The sequence below is a fragment of the Lycium ferocissimum genome, chromosome 8 (assembly GCF_029784015.1).
Source record: "Lycium ferocissimum isolate CSIRO_LF1 chromosome 8, AGI_CSIRO_Lferr_CH_V1, whole genome shotgun sequence".
NCBI lineage: Eukaryota > Viridiplantae > Streptophyta > Magnoliopsida > Solanales > Solanaceae > Lycium > Lycium ferocissimum.
Window position 1 is genome coordinate 31,865,187 of NC_081349.1, and position 18,181 is coordinate 31,883,367.

An 18,181-nucleotide genomic window follows, 5' to 3' on the forward strand; every position below is an offset into this window, starting at 1 on the left:
AGAGTAAAGGAAGGAGAACCAAAAATATATAAAAACTAAATAAGCGAGGAATATTCATGGAAAAAAACACAAAAGAAAATTGATATATTTTAGCTGCTTTTACGGTTCAAAAATTGGAGTTAAAAATAGGTAGAAATAAATAATATAATCTAAAACTTAAAACATAGAAAATTTGGTACATGTAGAAGAGAGATGCTTCTAATGTTATTTTTATTAATCAGGACAAAAGTATTTAAATTCCTATTGAGTTCATGCAACATAAAATTTAATTGAAATAAGAAAAAATAACATTTCCTTTAATATATATATAAATAAAATATTGTAATAATTAGGAACGCATTAGAGTAGTCAAAACATAAATGAATCCTACTGAAATCGAAATTGTTGGGCCGTCTTTGCGCACGGGTGTTCCTTCGTCTAGTACAAAATAAACAGAGTGGTTTCAACGATGCAAAATGATTTTAGAAGATCAAAACTCTTAGGCATTTCAAATTACCAAAAAAAAAAAAAACAATTAAAATTCAAAATTTGATCTATTTGGATTCAGTTATTTCGAATTAACATAAAGAAAAGAATTACCATAATTCGTCCATGCCTACAGATCAGTCAACATTTGTGCAAATTTTCCGAACGTAAGCTCTTATTTTCATTTCAACACTAAGCAAAATCTTTAGAATATTTTATTTTTAGCACTCCAAATATTAGAAAATAATTATTTTCTAAATTAAATAAGATATTTATAACCGCGCTTCGCGCGAATAATTTTACTGGTTATTATATAAAAATAAGGTCAAGATCAGAAAAAAATAAGGTAATGACATGATCACACTAAATCGAGTTATATAAAATAACAACAAATACATAACAACAAATTTAACAATATGATACGATAAAATTTAATAACAATCAAAACAAATATTATATTTAAAGAAATAATGCAATACAATAGCTACACACTCAAATTTCCTCTCTTAAATCCCTCAAATACATACGTACTCGTGTTAATAGTTTGGCCATTAGCAATTTTCTTATAATACGACACACGGCCATGCATACTGTGGCCATTAGCTATTTTCTTGAAATACGAAACGCAACCACCACGTACAAAAGGAAAGAGATGCAACCGATGGCACAAACAGTAACGGCGAGACCAATTGAATGTGCTAAAGCAGCATACATACCAGTTACAAATGTAATTACAACGGCTGACATTGCTCCAAGCTGCAAACGAATTGCGACATTAGCATACTTAAACATAGCTACCATTGTATTTTCAGTCGGAGTATTATGAATTGTTGCCATGTGAAAGTAGCTGACTACAGCTCCTGCGGAGCATGCAAAGGCGACGGCATCCGAAACAACAAATGCACGGAATGCTGTTTTACTTATCAGAATGGCCATCCCTTTATTAGGACTATTGGGATCGCTCTCAAAACCTCCCGGCAACGTGAAACCAGCTGCGAAGGTAATTGTCATTAGTAAAGTGGCGACAACTAGATGCATTTGAGCTGTCTCCATTATAGCTTTGCATCGACTCTTCCAAAGTTCACTAAAGGGCTGCTTTTCTTGATGCCTACTCCACATGTTGAATGCCTCTATCTCCTGCGATGTTATCTTGAAGCCACGTCGTCCAAATTGACCACAGTCAAAAGGGTACACGTTATCGTACTCCCCCTGTCATCACCAACTAGTTGAGTTTATATATAGTCGAACAACATGTAAGTTGTTCAGCAGGACCACTGATGTCATGTAAAAGTAAATTCAGGAGAAGATATATAGAGGAAGAACTAGATTGCAGTTTTGATTGTATCTTTTCAATAATATGTGTTTCAACACCACAACTTAGGTGTCAAATAGGCGGGTTGGGTTGAACTTGGATAGTTCAAAATAGACTAAGTTAATAAGTGACACCGCCCAAAACTTACTTGGGTTGAAATGGGTTCGGTTGAAATGGGCTAAATAATGAGTCATAATCCAACCTACCCAACTCTTACTTATAAGCCCCCGCTTGGCCATAGATTTTGGGAGTAGATTTGTTTTCAAATATTTGTTTGGCCATAAAATTTTGACAGATTTTGAAAACAAATCTTCAAATCTCAAATTCTTGCTCAAACATGTTTTTGGGCCAAGATCCATGTTTTGGCCTTTTCAAAACTTTTAAAAACTACCCCAAACTTTTGTATTTTATAAAAAAACCCCATCTATTTATGACCCAACTAATTCTATCTACCATGTTCCTCCATTAAAGCCGTATTTACCATGTTTTCACAATTAAAACAATCTCTTCTATAAAGTGAACGAGTTAAGCTGTGCCCAAATAGTAGAAGAAGAAACCCTAGAGGAAATTGATTTGACAACTGTAGAAATCCCTAAGATAAAAATAGATCTTTGTATTATAATTTGAATCGTAATAGCTAGTAAGTGTGTTATTAACACAATTGTAATTAAATATCATGTTCTGCATAATTTGAGATTAGCAAGTATGTATGTTTTTGTATGATTGAGTATTCTTGATAGTGTTTAGAACTTATGAGTACAAATAATGTTTCATATTTTCCAAAATAAAAAGTAAAATATGTTTTGAAAACTATGGCCAAACAAATTTTCAAAATTTGAAAAACTTCACACAAATTAAGTTTTTCAAATTTTTTTTTTTTTTTTTTGGAATCTATGGCCAAACGCTAGCTAAGTTTACCTAATAATTTCTTCTTCTTTTTTATGGGTATACATAACATATCAAACCGAAAAAATCTCTCTTTAAAATTATTTTGACAAAGTTTTTCATGGTTCAATTTGAGCTACATATCAACCCAACTTTTAGATGAGCTGAATTGGATGAGTCAAAATAGGTTGAGTTAATAAATGAACGAGTCATTAACCCGTTCAAACTTGGATGGGTTGGGCAGGTCATGTATTCATGGGCTAATTTTGCCATATATCAAGAACTGCCAAGAATCCCATAAACAATAATTGGTCTTATACAAGTGTAGCTATAGCCAAGGATGGTTCAAAGCTCTCAAAGATTGCTTTATTGTAGTTTTAAAATTGGCAAATCAGCTGGATTTGAAATAAATCCTGCCAAGCCTTATTTGATTATATTAGAGTATGGAGTGCCGCCATCTCATCTAAGTTTAAGTTTAATCTTTTAGATAAGATGGTTACACACTTCAATGTAGTGCCATTGGGATAGGTAGAGGTTGAATTCGTGTGTCAACACATTTACCCATTATCAAAAAATAATTTAGATGATAAGAATATTCAATAAATTTGAAGATTCACAAAAAATAGTAGTACAATTCAACATAGCTAATGATACAATATATCTTAAGGACTTGAGAAAATTAGTAGTAAAAAAACTGTTCGACTCCCAAATAGTAAGACCTTCACATAAAATTGGACCGAGGGAGTAATCAAGTGTCTGCAGGTGCTTACCTCCAGTTTTGATTTCTCTGTGACTGCGCGAGAAAGTATGTCAAGCGGAGTTTGGTCATCTTTGTTAAATGTCATTTTCTTTGCTTTGGGATGCTTTCTTAACTCATCAGGCACCCACTTCCTTGTAAACCAACGCCGAAAATTTTCTGTCCTTGTTAAAGTACTTTCCAAAGGCAAGCAAATGCATAGGAGTGTTGCCATCATTATCAGGCTCATCGACAAGGCTACCCCAATTTTCGGACTCCAACAAGGTAAGAAGTGACATTCCTTGTTCGTTCATTATGGCTACATGAAGAGCATTTTGGCCCCTGCTGTTAAGCATTTCCCAGCAATCAGGACAGTGCTGTAATAGCTCGATTAGCATGTTCGGAGCATAGAAGTCATCAAGTTCGCTGGCTGCAATGTGAATTGTTGTCGTCCAGTCATTTTCACTGCCTGCTGGAAGGTAGGCTAAGGATTTCTTCCATCCCAGCATATCAGAAACTACTTCTTTCAATCCAAGTTTAACAGCATAGTGCAGCGAATTCCAACCCCGTTTGTCTAGTTCCTCACATAAAGAATTGTTCTGTTGCCATAGTAATCTTGCGCAATCTGGATGTGTCAAATATTATGATGATAAGGGGTCAATTCATCTAGAATATTGAGATCTTCATACAGACACATATAGGTTCACAAAAAGACCTTAGCTTCACATTAATATTTTTTTTTCCTTAAAAAATAATCTTTTCTTCCTGTTTGGTTAGTTATGATTTGAATTTTGGGAGTCAATTAAAGGGAATGCGTACCCATTATCAGGCCTCTTATTGAGATTATCTGACATAATTAATCCTAATTTATGTAGATGATATTTTAGGCAAATCAAACAGAAGCTAGATGTTAATACAGAGTAACAAAAACTACTTACCCGAGTGTTGGTGAACAACTGCTGCGTGCAGAGGTGTTCGACCAAATGGACCTGCAGCATAATTTGGGTTCTTGCATGATTCCAAGATTTCACGCAGAATATCAAGAAAACCAGACTCCGCTGCCAAATAAAGTGGTGTCTCCCCTGTCTTGTTGGCTGAATATTCATATTCAGGATCCTCTTCTTTCTCCAAGATGATCTTGACAACATCAACGTATCCACTCCTTACGGCCTTGTGCAGGGCTGTATCTCCATTCTCATTTGTCATCCTCATGAGTGTCTCCTTATAATTCTTCTCACCAGCTATGCGAAGTAGCACGCGGACTACTTCAGTGTGGCCTTCATTAGCTGCTATGTGAAGTGCAGTCTCATTTCTCTTGTTCTGATGGCATAACAACGCCGGAGTAATCTTAAGGACTTCTTCCACGAAATCGGAGTGGGAACGGAGGGCTGCCACGTGGATGATAGTGTTTCCCTTTGGAGTGACTTGGTAGCCAATTTCTTCATCCCTTTTCAGATATTCAGCAAGTGAAAAATTACCATCGTTGGTATTGCCTTTCATAGCAGCATTGTACAAGGTTGGATCCATTTTCTCTCTCTCTATCTCTCTCTCTCTCTCTTTTTTTTTTTAAATTATGGATTTTGGTATTTATCAAAAATTTCCCAAATTATGATCTTGTGAGTCCTTTACTTCCTCTGGATCAAACATTATATAGAACAACACACAGACCTTTGCCTTTGAGAAAAAAAAAAAAAAAAAAAAAAAGGTACTTGTTCTTTTCTTTAATTGGAAGCAAGGAATTTGTAAAGATGTTTTTTTTAAAAAAAATTCCTATTCATTTTCCGGTACCGGCATTGTGGCCCCAACTAATCTAGATTCGCGCCACGTAAGGCCCATCTAAGAGGGATACACTCCGTAATGGAATTGTTTGCATATCCAAAGCTCGAACACGAGAACTCTCAACATGAATAAAAACAACTACTAATTAACCTCCTAAAACCAAAATATTAATCAGTAGTACTGATTGTCTTAAGATTTACCTTTTCTTATGACTCATTTTTTCAACACAAACAAGACTAAGTAATTAATTAAGAAAATAGTTGAACAAGAAAAATGTTTTCATGAGGTCCAAATAAATTTGAAAAATTAATTTTTTACTAAAATTCATATCCTCATTAATTCTTTTCTTTCCAAAAAGTTTTTTTTTTTCAAAAAGGATTTTTATTTTTCTTAAATTACACCGAATAAAAGTTTTTTAGGGATAATTTCAGAAACCTCCCTTAAATTGTTTCTTTGTAATGTTAATCGCTATGATTTTGAGATACTACGCTCACCTCCCTTATTACAATACCGGTTCAAATGATAAAATTTCCATTCTATTCCAAAAATACCCTTTGTGTATCTAATTGTTGAATGTTAAGTATGCAACACAAAACTCCCTCAAATTCTTTTTATGCATGTTGCACAATTGGTCTGATTTGTTTTAAATCATAAAATAACACACATCTCATTTTAATTAATACATATTGACTAATTACTGTTGTGTTAAATTAAAATATATTACTGGAAGTAGGAGAATTTAATTAAAGCTAAATTGCTTAAATTAATTTCTTCGTCTCCGATTCTTGGAAAAGGTACTACTGCTCCGGCTTTGCTTTTTTCTTTTTGGGAACATGATTGACTTTGGTGTTGAAGAAAATGACACATGGTGATAATCTTTTTTTTTTCTCTTTCTTTTTCATTTTGTTCTTTTACTACATGCATTGTTTTTTTCTTTTTGGGAGACAATTCACTTTGGTGTTGAAGAAGCAATCTATGGTGATATTCTCTTGTTTTAATTTTCTCTTTCTTTTTGTTCTTTTATTACTGGCTTTGCTTTTTTCTTTTTGGGAGACAATTCACATTGGTGTTGAAGAAGCAATCTATGTTGATAATATCTTGTTTTTTTCTCTTTCCTTTTTCTTTTGTTCTTTTACTACCGGGCTTTTGCCTTTTTCTTTTCGGGGAGACGACTCACGTTGGTGTTGAAGAAGCAATCTATGGTGATAATCTTTTTTTTTTCTCTTTCTTTTTTCTTTTTGTTCTTTTACTACTGGCTTTGCCTTTTTCTTTTTCGGGAGACGATTCACTTTGGTGTTTAAGAAGCAACCTATGGTAATACTCTTTTGTTTTTCTCTCTTTAATTTTTTCTTTCTTGTTCTTTTTTAAACTATGCCCTTCATTAGCTGTTGTGTGCAGGGACGGATGCAGCTTTTAGGTAGCGTGTTAATTTGAATTCAGTATTGTCCGTGCATATTATAAATTACGTTTAAGAATCTACTAAAAGTGCAATTTATAGTACATTGTGTATGATGGATTCAATGCTAAAACCCCTAAAAATTGAACTCATAGAGCTAAAATCTCAAACATGCCTCTGGCTATGTGAAGCACACGTTTTATTTTCTTGTTACTAAGGGCATAAAAAGGTGCAGAGGCAGATCCAAGATTTGAAGTATATAGGTTCTGAATTCTAGCCCTTTCGAACTATTGAGTTCAAATTAATAATTTGCTCATATTAAATGCCTTTTTTAAGACAAATACAAGACTAGGACCGAATTACTAAATTCTGCCAAATTCGTACTTCAACGCTACCTTCGGCTGCAACCAAATGGAGTAATCTTAAGGCCATATAGGACTTCCACATGGAGGACTGTATTCAGTGGCGGACTAAGGATTCAATGGGCCTAGGTGCTCACTTTAAAATCAACAAAAATATATTGTTTTGAGTAGGATCCAAACTCAGCTTCTCTACGGCTTAGCCTAAAGCCTACCATTTTTTAACCAGAGAACCAAGATATTTCATTGCTTCTTGGGTGCTATTTATTATTTTATACTAAAATTTTAATATTTTCTATATGTCTACATGGAGTATCCGCTTAATGGTTGAGGGTGCTTGAGCACCAAATACATGGGTCCACCCCTGACTGTGTTGACCACTCTACCGCCTCGGCTATTTTTATTTTTTTTGGATTTTGATATTTGTCCAAAATCCGTTATTTTCTTTTTTTGAACTGCTTTGAAATGCTTTTCCTTGGTGAGGTCTTTCAGAAACAACATCTCTGCTTTCCAAGGTAGGGTAAGGTCTGCGTACACACTATCCTTCCCGAATCCCACTTGTGGAATTACACTAGGTATGTTGTTGTTGTTGGGGATTTGTCAAAAATCTCCCAAAACTATGATCTTCTGAGTACTTTGCTTTCTCTGGATGAAACATTATATGGAAGATCTAATTAGATTCTTGATGAACCCTGAAGAAAGGGATTTGGTGCTTGCCTTGATAAGAAGATAAGGATTTGTTTGGGTTTTGCTAATTTTCGTATTTTTTCTTTAATTTCCTTTAGTGAAACTATATACTCCCTCCGTTTCAATTTATATGAACCCATTTGGTAGTGACATTTAAGAAAGAGGGAAGACTTTTGAAACTGATTCAAAATAAGCGTGAAAATTTGTGTTGTCGGAATCATTCATAAAGTGAATTTGTTTCCAAATTAGGAAAGAGGTCATTCATTTTGATACGGACTAAAAAGGAAATAGATTCAAACAAATTGAAACAGAGGGATTATTAGTTACAATTGAAAGAATATCAATGTAGATGACAACAATTGTTTATGAAACCGATTTTTATACGAACCCAAATTAGCAACATATGAAACTTACGAAATAGAAAATTACCAAATATCATTCGGTATTATAGTTTACAAAATATGTACAGCATATAGATAGCATATACTTCAGGGAAAACAACTCAAAATACCCATTAAAGATAAAATATTTACCCTAACTTGCCCCCATTAAATTTTAATTGCTTGTGACGCCCAGACGGAATAAAATAATTACCCGCGTGCCCATTGAATTGCGGCGTGGAAATTGGAATTATTCAATTTCCTTTTGAATGGATTGAGGTAGTCTCTGCCCCCATTTCTTTTGATTTGTTTCTTTCTTTTTCTTTTTCTTTTTTTTATTCTCCTTTTATCCTTTTTTCTTTTATTTCCTTTCCTTTTTGTTTTGCTTTGTATTCTTTTTCTTTTTCTTTTTTTTATGGTTAATTTATCTATTTTTTTGTTACTTTCTCTATTATTTGCCTATTATTTTGTCTAACATATAAAAATAAAAATGTTAACTAATTATTTTTTAATAGAATTGAAATCTTAGATCAAAACACTATGTATGGATGGTATGAACTGCCTAAACAAGAATTCTTGAACAACAAACAACGGTTTAGATATTCACGACCAAAATCTTTGGATTCTCTTTCGGATAGATAAAAGGAGAAGGAAATTGGAATGCCAACAGGCGTCTATTATCTTTTGAATTTTGTGAACAATGCGGAGTCGAATTTGTTGATTCTCGAATACGAAGGTATCAAATGGGCTATATCAAACTCGCATGCCCAGTAACCCATGTGTGGTATTTAAAACATCTTCCTAGTTATAGTGCGATTATTAAAAAATAATTAGTTAATAATTTTATTTTTACATGTTAGTTTCTTTAAAAGCGAAAAATAACAGGCAAATAATAGACAAAGTAACCAAAAAAATAAAAATAGATAAATTAACCATAAAAAAAAAAAAAACGAAGCAAAATAAAAAAGGAAAGGAAATAAAAGAAAAAGGGATAAAAGGAGAAAAAGAAAAAGAAAAAGAAAAAGAAAGAAACAAATCAAAAGAAATGGGGGCAGAGACTGCCTCAATCAATTCAAAAGGAAATTGAATAATTCCAATTTCCACGCCGTTTTGTCCTTTTAAAGAAACTAACATATAAAAAAAAATTAACTAATTATTTTTTAATCAATTAAAATATAGAAAAATAAATAATTAGACTAGAAAAAATATAATATAAGAAAACACTAAAGTCACTATCTTATTTATTAAAACATAAATTAAAATAAAATTATATACTTAAATTAATTTTTTCTCTTTTGCAAATGAAAATATTATTTATATTTTAAAATAAGTTTTTATAAAATTTAACTTGCTAAAAATGATATAAAAATTAAAATATTATCAAAATTAAAGCTTAAGATATATTTGTTGTTTTTGTATTAAAAAAAAAAAATCTTTTGAGGGAATGGCTCTGTCCGTTATGATATCCCCGTCAATATATGATACTCCGTATACATTATGTAAGTAACATAAAAGACTGAGGAGTGTTTTTTTTAATTTTATTTAAAAGAAATGAATCAGCCCTTTATGATAACCTATCAGTATATGATATATTTTGGGTATCATAAAAGATTGAGAATTTTTTTTAATATTTAAAAAATGAGTTGATTTTTAAAAAAAAATGAACCAATCTTCTATGATACTCTATCATTATATGAAATATACCATGTGAGTATCATATAAGACTGAGGAGTGGTTTCTTTTGAAGGAATGAATAGGTCATTTATGATACCCTTCCAATATATAATATATACTATCTGAGTATCATGGAGAACAGAGAAGTGTTTTTTTTTTTTTTTTTTTTTTTTTGATGAGTTTTGTTTTTCTTGAAGGAATGAACCAGTTCTCTATAACACTCTGTCAGTAGATGAAATATACCGTGTGAGTATATAGAGGACTGATGCATGTTTTTATTGAACAAGTGATTTATCCTACCTTGTCAGTATATGATATATACTATGCGGTCATCATAGAGGACTGAGTAGAGTTTTCTTTAAGGAATAAATCTGCCATCTATGATACTCTATCAGTATGTGATATATACCAAGTTGGTATTACAGTGGAATGAGTATTTTTTCTCGAAGGAATGAACTATCAGTCCTCTATGATACCCTGTCAGTATATGGTATACCAGGCTAATATCATAGATGACTGAGTCTTTTTCTTGAATTAATGAACCAATCTCTGAGATACCCTATCAGTATATGATATATACCATGTGAGTATCAAAGACTATTAAGCTCTTTTTTTTTTTCTTTTTTTTTTTTTTTTAAGAATGAGTCAATCCTCTATGATATGGTGTCAGTATATGATATATCATGTGGGTCATTCATCCTTGATACCATGTTGGTGTATGATATATACCATGGGGGTATCATAGAGGACTGTGGATTTTTTTGTTTTTTTTTTTGAAAAACAAACCAGTCCTCTATGATGCCTAATCAGTATATGATATATACCAGGTTGGTATCACAGTGGAATGAGTGTTTTTCTTGAATGAATGAATTGTCAGTCCTCTGTGACACCCTGTCAGTATATGGTATACTAGGGTGGTATCATAGATGACTAAGTGTTTTTCTTGAACAAATGAACCATTCTGAGTGTTTTTCTTGAACAAATGAACCATTCTTTGTGTTACCCTGTCAGTATATGATATATACCATGTGAGTATCATAAACAATTAAACTCTTTTTTTGAAGAATGAGTCGATCATCGATGATATCTTGTCAGTATATTAATCATATGGGCCATTCATCCTTGGTACCCTGTTAGTATATGATATATACCATGGGGGTATCATAGAGGGCTGAGTAGTGTTTTTCTTGAAAAACAAACCAGTCCTGTATGATGCCATGTCAGTATATAATATATACCATGGAGGTATCATAGAGAATTGAGTAGTGCTTTTCTTGAAGAAACGAATCATTACTCTATGATACCTTGTCAGTATATAATATACCATGTGGGCATCATAGAAGATTGGGTAGTGTTGAAATGAATATGTCATCTATGATACCCTATCAGTACATGACATATATCAGGTTGGTATCATAGAGGACTAAGTGTTTTTCTTGAAGGAATGAACCGACATTAATTAAAGATATGATACTTAAATTAGTATATGATATATACCATGTGTGTATCATAGCATACTGCAATGGTATACCTCAACTGCTATTGATTTGATATACTATATGCTAGGAAAAAATAGTTTTTGAAATATAGAAAAAAAAAAAGATAATATATCAATTATCCTTTTTATTGTATAAAAAAATAAAAACAAAAGAGCCAAAAGGTGCGTGGAATTAGATTATGAAAATAAAGAAAAATAATAATTTGAAAAAAATTAAATTAGAAAAAGAAGAAAGAAGTAAATGAAAATCACCAGAAATTAAAAAAGAAGAATAAATAAATAAACAAAATAGGTGAATGAAATTAGATTTTGAAAAAAAATAAGAAAATAAAAAATGAAAATAAAAAAGGAGAGAAAGTAAATGAAAATCTCCAAAATTAAAAAAAAAAAGAACAAATAAAAATAGAAAAAAATGAAGGAAATTATATTGTGCAGATAAAAAGAAAAAAAGAAGAAAATAAAAATTGGAACAAGAAATAAAGAAATAAAAATAAAGAAAATAGAAAAAAATGCAAAGAAAGGAGCTAGAATTAAACATGGAATCATATCATGGTGAAAAAGAAAATAAAAAATAGTATGATTTGGAAAAAGAAAAAAATCAAAAACGAGAAAAAAGAAAAAAAAAAAAGAAAAAGCGAGAAAAAAGAAAAAAAAATGAGAAAAAAGAAAAGAAGATAAGAAGTAGGGAAATAAAAAGTAAAAGAAGAAAAAAGAGACACTTACCTACAAAAACTACAATAGGTATAAAGAGTAAATAGTTTTGGGGGTATAAAAGCAAGGGGGTATGAAAGGGTAATTATTTTATGTGTAATGGGCATTGGTGTTCTTTTCTCTATACTTTATACTACGACTATACATGGACCAAGTTGGTTCGGGTTTTTCAAATACCAAACAAATCAATTATGTCAGGTTTTTAAATCGATAAACCAAACCAATAAAAGACGGGTTTTTCGATTTTGGGTATTTTTGAGTTTTTCGGTTTTCTCGGGGTTTTTTCCCAAATTTTTTTCATACAAAATAATTTTTACTTCAAATATTTCTTTAGTCCTAGTAAGCTGCAACTATACAATTAAGGTTTTTCTTAAAAAAATAACAAAAATGTGAAATGAGTGATGACATTGTAATAAAATATTCAACAAAAAAGATAATGAAATAGCATAAAATAAATATTGCTAATTAATAAGGCATAATAAAAATGATCATCATCTAAAAATACTAAGTCATGCTAAAATAAGTATGACTAATGAGTATTAACTACATGACAAAGTAATAAAATATTCAACAAAAAAGATAATGAAATAGCATAAAATAAATATTGCTAATTAATAAGGCATAATGAAAATGATCATCAGCTAAAAATACTAAGTCATGCTAAAATAAGTACCGCTAATAAGTATTAATTATATGATAAAGAAAAAAAGTTAAATTATATATTTTTATTGCCCAAATTAACAATGCAAAATTGAAGAATATATATCCAACATTATTATCATTCCTAGTGTTAGGATTGAATTACTTTTGTTATAAGCATTGGTATTGATTTGGTTTTGGTATGGACTTTATTTGAGTTATTAACATCTATAGGCAATAAAACTTATTGGAACATTTAAAATTCTATGTCCAAGTTTGAAATGATATGTTAAAAGACAAAAACTATGAGAAAACTTAAGGAATATTTATAAATTACATCATAAGTAAATCTTAAAATCAAACCAAACCAATTATGGTGGTTTTTTTTCCCCAGTATCAAACCAAACCACTAATCAGGTTTTTTTCTCGGTTTGATTCGGATTATCGGTTTGGTATAATTTGTCGGTTTTCTTTGTATACCCCATACTTTATACTAAATATAAATATACTATACATACATATATAATATACATATCTATACATATAATATACATACCTATACACAATATACAATCGAAGTGTATAGGTAGTGTATACTCCTGCCATGTTTGGTCAACTAGATGGCCGAAGGGTACATTTACGTAAGTTTCCCAATAACAATGGCGCTCACTGGCAAGCAGGGGCGGAGTTATAGTGTAGGAAGCGGGTTTAACAAAACCAAACAATTTATCTTTTTTTTTTTTTTTTCTTTTTTGGCTGTCATGATTTATCGCTAAGGTTATATTAGCACTACAATACAACTAGTATCATTGAACTAATCAAGGTAAATAATTTTATATCAACCCAAATTCGTTGTAGATGAAATTTACCAAAATAATGGCATTTATTAGCAAACTGAAATAATAGCAGCAAATTTCCAACAACTTTACTTAACGGAATATTTTCTTCTTCTTTATTGTTTCGAGGCTCTGCTCTTCTTGTTTATTTATGGATTTATCAGTCAGCCACGTAAATTGATATAAAAATGACACGTGTAATTTAAGAATCAAACATTAAGCAGAAAAATAATAAGAGAAAATGACATTGTCTATTGTGTTTGAGGTTAGGCTCAAATAGTTCCTTAAGTATACAATTAAAAGTTTTGATCCTTTAAATTTGCAAAATGTTAATAATTTTATTCTCTGTCAAATATTTGCTGAACTGTATCAGTTAGATTTGACGGAAACTTTGAAAAGAAAGGAAATTAGATGGAATTCACATTTAAGAGGTACAATTTTTATATTTTCTACTACTTTTCATTCATTTCTAAAGTTTGGTGCAATTCTTTTAGGCGTAATTCCCGCTTTTTTTAGTATTTTTTAGTGTCTAGTTTACTCTTTGTGTAGCATGTTTCTTGGTGTTTATAGTTAAATTTTCTTTTTTCACTATTTTTGTAAAATCTATAAAAAAAATAGTACGGTAAATATTTTACGGAGACTAACAGTGTTACTTTTTGACAAATTTAAGAGACTAAAACTGTTAAGTACATACGTAAGGGACGGTTTTGAACCTAACATCAAACATAGGAGATCATTTCTGTCATTTTCTCAAAAAATCAAATGAAGCATTTATTTAGCTGTACTGACTTATTTTTTCTTCTTAGTCCTTGCTATTCTAAAAAATAACTGACTGATGAGTTCAATTATAGATACAAAAGCATGAAATAATAGAGAATAATAGAGAAGAAAGATGACGACGACGACAACAACAACAACATACCCAGTGTAGTGGTCTGGGGAAAGTAGAGTGTACGCAGATCTTACTCCTACCGTGGGAGGTGGGGAGGCTGCTTCTGAAAGACCCTCGGCTAAAAAAAAAGCAGGGCAAAAAGGCAACCAAGAATTGATAAAAACAAAAGAACAATGGCTAATACTATAAATAAGCAGTATGAATGCAGCAAACTAATACGATAGTCGAAGCATAAGGAAAATCAGAAAGTAACAAGAGAGAAGAAAGATAAATAGTGATATAAGTAGCTGATAAGTATAATGTCTTTGAAAAACAATTTGAGGTCATGAAATTGATTTTATAAATAAACTGTTAAATACTGCAACAGATAATAAGCAGTGATATGAGCATTTTCTTGTTGAAATGACTGAAATATGTGTAAAATTATTTTAAGAAAATATAAATTTAAAAGTACTTTTATATATAAAAGGACGGATGATGAAAATAGATAGAATAGAAAAATATTTAAAAGTTATGTTTTAGGAAGAGAATTTTAGAGATTACAAAAAGTTATTAGGGATACAATCGTGCTATGTTTGGTCAAACTAAAAATGCTTATAAGCCGAAAAAATGATAAGTTAGAGGTAACCAACTTTTGGAGGTTGGCTTATAAGCACTTGAGTTATAAGCTATGATTGTAATGACCCGTTTGGTCGTTATAGTGTTTTGACGCGTTGACACTTCTCCAAGTCCCGTTAGTATGATCTATGACTTAATGAAGTCATTGGGTCGGTCTCCGCAAGGTTTGAGTGTAAAATTAAGTCTTTGAGGGAGATATTAGTTAAGTTGACGAGTGATAGTTGACCACGGTCAATGCCGGGTTAGGATGACCCCGCGTCAATGTTTTGGAAGTTCCAACATGTGATTATGAAGATTTTGAACTTGTCCACAAGTTTTGGTGAGGTTCCGAAGAGTTTCAGATGGGTTTGGGTTTTGTCGCGCTCGTATTCGGTGTTTTTTCCGGAGGTCTGTGGATAGAAACGGCTCCAGATTGATCATCCGACCTTTTTTTTGAGTGAGGTTTGAACCATTAGATCCGTATCGAAATTACGAAGCTATAGGAAAAATAACCGTCGCGTTTCGCCTCCGGATGAGGGAGTTATGCCCATTTTAGTGCGGACTGTTCCAGCTGGCCGCTGGCAGCGGCCGACGGGGGGCAGAATGCCCTATTTTAATCCCCCAACTCCGACCCATTATTTCCAAGACCCCAAAGTCAGTTTTCAAGAGAGAAAGAGGCAAAATTCATTCCATTCATTGGTGAAAACATCTTGGAGGTAAGTCCCCATCTTTATTTGTTCCTTTTCCTTTCTTCTTCAAGTTCCATGATTAGTTTAAGGTCCATCAATGGTGGGTGAAAACCCTAGAATTAGTAAACCCTTAAATAATTGGTGGGTTGTTGATTAATTATCTAGGAGTATAGATTATCACTTTCTAGGAAAGGAATTTGATTTCTCATGGTTGAAATTGCATGTTGATACTAGGGTTCTGTTAAAAATGGAAGCTTTGTTCTAAAATCTATTGGAAAGGGTAAAATTGATTAGAAACCCATGAATTGAAGGCTAATGACTGTAGAGATAGAAGTTATGATAAATTCACCATTAAAGGATGGTTTCATCCATTAAAAAATGGTAGAAGTAAGTGGGTCTTCTTCCTCAAATTGTTGTTCTTGTTTAAATACATGGTTTGTTGCTTACTTAGCATCATATTGTTAGACTTTGACCATTATGGGCGCCGGAAATAGAAGACTCGTGTGGAGTAGTTCATGGCTCCTGTTCTGCATTCGAGGTAGGTTATGGCTTACTTTAGTTAGACTTTGATTAGCGAAACGTATGTATTATGTATAATGGACGGGAGAAAGCATGATTAGGTCTTCAGACATGGTGTTTGGCTGGATATTAGCTAGGTTGGTATGACTTCTGATTTTGTGGGCTCGTCGCCATTACTTTATGTACTGAAATATGAGGTGTAGTTGTATTCATACTGTGGCGATTCGGGATGGATTTCTATTAGGTTGATTGTTGTTGATGGTGGCTCGTTGCCTCGTTATTGTGATTAGACTTATTACCTGAATTGTCGTGTTGTACTCAATTCTCTTTTATTGTGACACATATCATCGGAGAACGGAAGGAATACTGGGTTTAGACCTGAATTGTGATTTATATATTTATGATAATACGTAGAGGAACCCTTGATGTATGATTTACTGTTGATGGTAATACATAGAAAAGTGGAGCTTCTTAGTAATACAAGACTTAGTTGTGAGGCGTACTTGCTCCATGTGGAAGTAAAGAGGGACATAGACTATTATGTTGGTTGAGACGATTGTATGATTCATTTCATGGCTGAGTTGATCCAAGTCTTGATATGACTTGTGGTTTTGTGACTTGTACCTTCACTGTTGCTTTATTGGTTTGCATTGATTTACCACGTCTACACTCATTTATGCATTCATACTCTCATGCATGATGGAAATGGTTTGGAAGACTTGTGGCATGATGCCTTGTGTTGACATTGATATTGCTAATTGTTCATAGTCCATACATACTAATGAATTGAAATACATTGAGACATACATTGTGATGTGTAATTAGTGAAGAAGTTAATATAATTTTCTTGTTGAACCGGTGATGCTATTTGAGGCTAGTTGTGAGCTCGTGGTCCGAGGTTCGTTCCGGAAATGAGTGGTATATATATATATATATATATATATATATATATATATATATATATATATGAATAGGCACAAATGTGACCTGGATTATGGGCTCGTGGTCCGAGGTCCGTTCCGGAGACAAGAGGTATATTGATATGGCCACGACCGAGGTTCTTTCCGGGGCGGAGGATTTATGACTCGAGTCAGAAAGTAGATCCGAACGAGGGTACATGGACACCATGGGTCCTGCCAGTCATGTGACTACCGAGCTATGACATCAGAAGCATGTGTGTACAGTGTGTATTTGGCCAGTGCATTGCATTACATTGCATTGCACATCATCATATTTTATTTTGCATTATTATATGGCTCGTTTAGTTCTGATTTTGGTGTGTTTGCTGAAAAGGCTGTTGTGGTATTGATATGATCATTGACTGGGTTAAATTGTGGATTAGTGATTCTAACTAAGGAAGTAACTTGGGCTTGTGATTATCAGGTGAGATTATTGAAACTTGACAGACTTATGGGTTAGAAGCTTCATCTTAGGTTGTGACTACGGTATGGGATACGTGACTTGGATTTGAGTATTAATTGCCCTATCGTTTATCTTGTTGATTCTATACTTATATGCGTGAACTAATCTTAGTCGGCCTATGATGCTTACCGCAAGACATCTTTTGTTTGTCCGGATACTACCTTTGCCGCATCCTTTTTGGAGTGCGATTGTGTTCAGATTTCATCCGACTTACATCTTTAGCTTGAAGCTACTTTGCTCGATCAGACCCGAGGGTGAGCTTCTATCCATGCCATGCCACCTGAAGATCTCTCTTTCCAGATGTCTACTTTTATTCCAGACATTATGTGTTATTATATTTGAGATATACTTCAATCTTTAGACATTGTTAGTTAGAGTCCTTGTACGATGACTTTCAGATCTTGGGGGTGTAATAGTTAAGACTTCCGCACTTACATTATCTATTAATTATGAATTGCTTATTTATTTATTTATTTATTTATTCACTCACATGATCATTGATTGTTTAAGCAAAAATGATTAAAGAAGTTAAAATTGGCTAATGATTAATGGGTTAACGGTTAAGGGTTCGCCTACTAGTGATAATAAGGTAGGTGCCCGCACGATCGGTAATTAGGATCGTGGCAATGATGCTCTTTAAAAATGACGATGGGTGTGTGTCAGATCCTCCAAAAGTAATGCATTTTTTGAAGGACACATAGATGC

At 32.5% G+C, this 18,181-nt stretch overlaps 2 protein-coding genes across 2 annotated transcripts; both read right to left on the reverse strand.

Moving 5' to 3' along the window:
- Positions 1-1,064: 1,064 nt before the first annotated feature.
- On the reverse strand, positions 1,065-3,402 carry LOC132068039 (protein ACCELERATED CELL DEATH 6-like). The gene has a single exon (XM_059461500.1). The coding sequence runs from the start codon at positions 1,582-1,584 to the stop codon at positions 1,069-1,071; it is 516 nt and encodes a 171-aa protein (XP_059317483.1). The 5' UTR covers positions 1,585-3,402; the 3' UTR covers positions 1,065-1,068.
- On the reverse strand, positions 1,603-5,090 carry LOC132068038 (ankyrin repeat-containing protein At5g02620-like). Its single transcript, XM_059461499.1, has 3 exons — positions 4,337-5,090; positions 3,433-4,023; positions 1,603-1,674 (listed from the first exon to the last, which is right to left on the reverse strand). The coding sequence occupies exons 1-2, from the start codon at positions 4,923-4,925 to the stop codon at positions 3,539-3,541; spliced, it is 1,074 nt and encodes a 357-aa protein (XP_059317482.1). The 5' UTR covers positions 4,926-5,090; the 3' UTR covers positions 1,603-1,674; positions 3,433-3,538.
- Between the last annotated feature and the right edge of the window lie 13,091 nt (positions 5,091-18,181).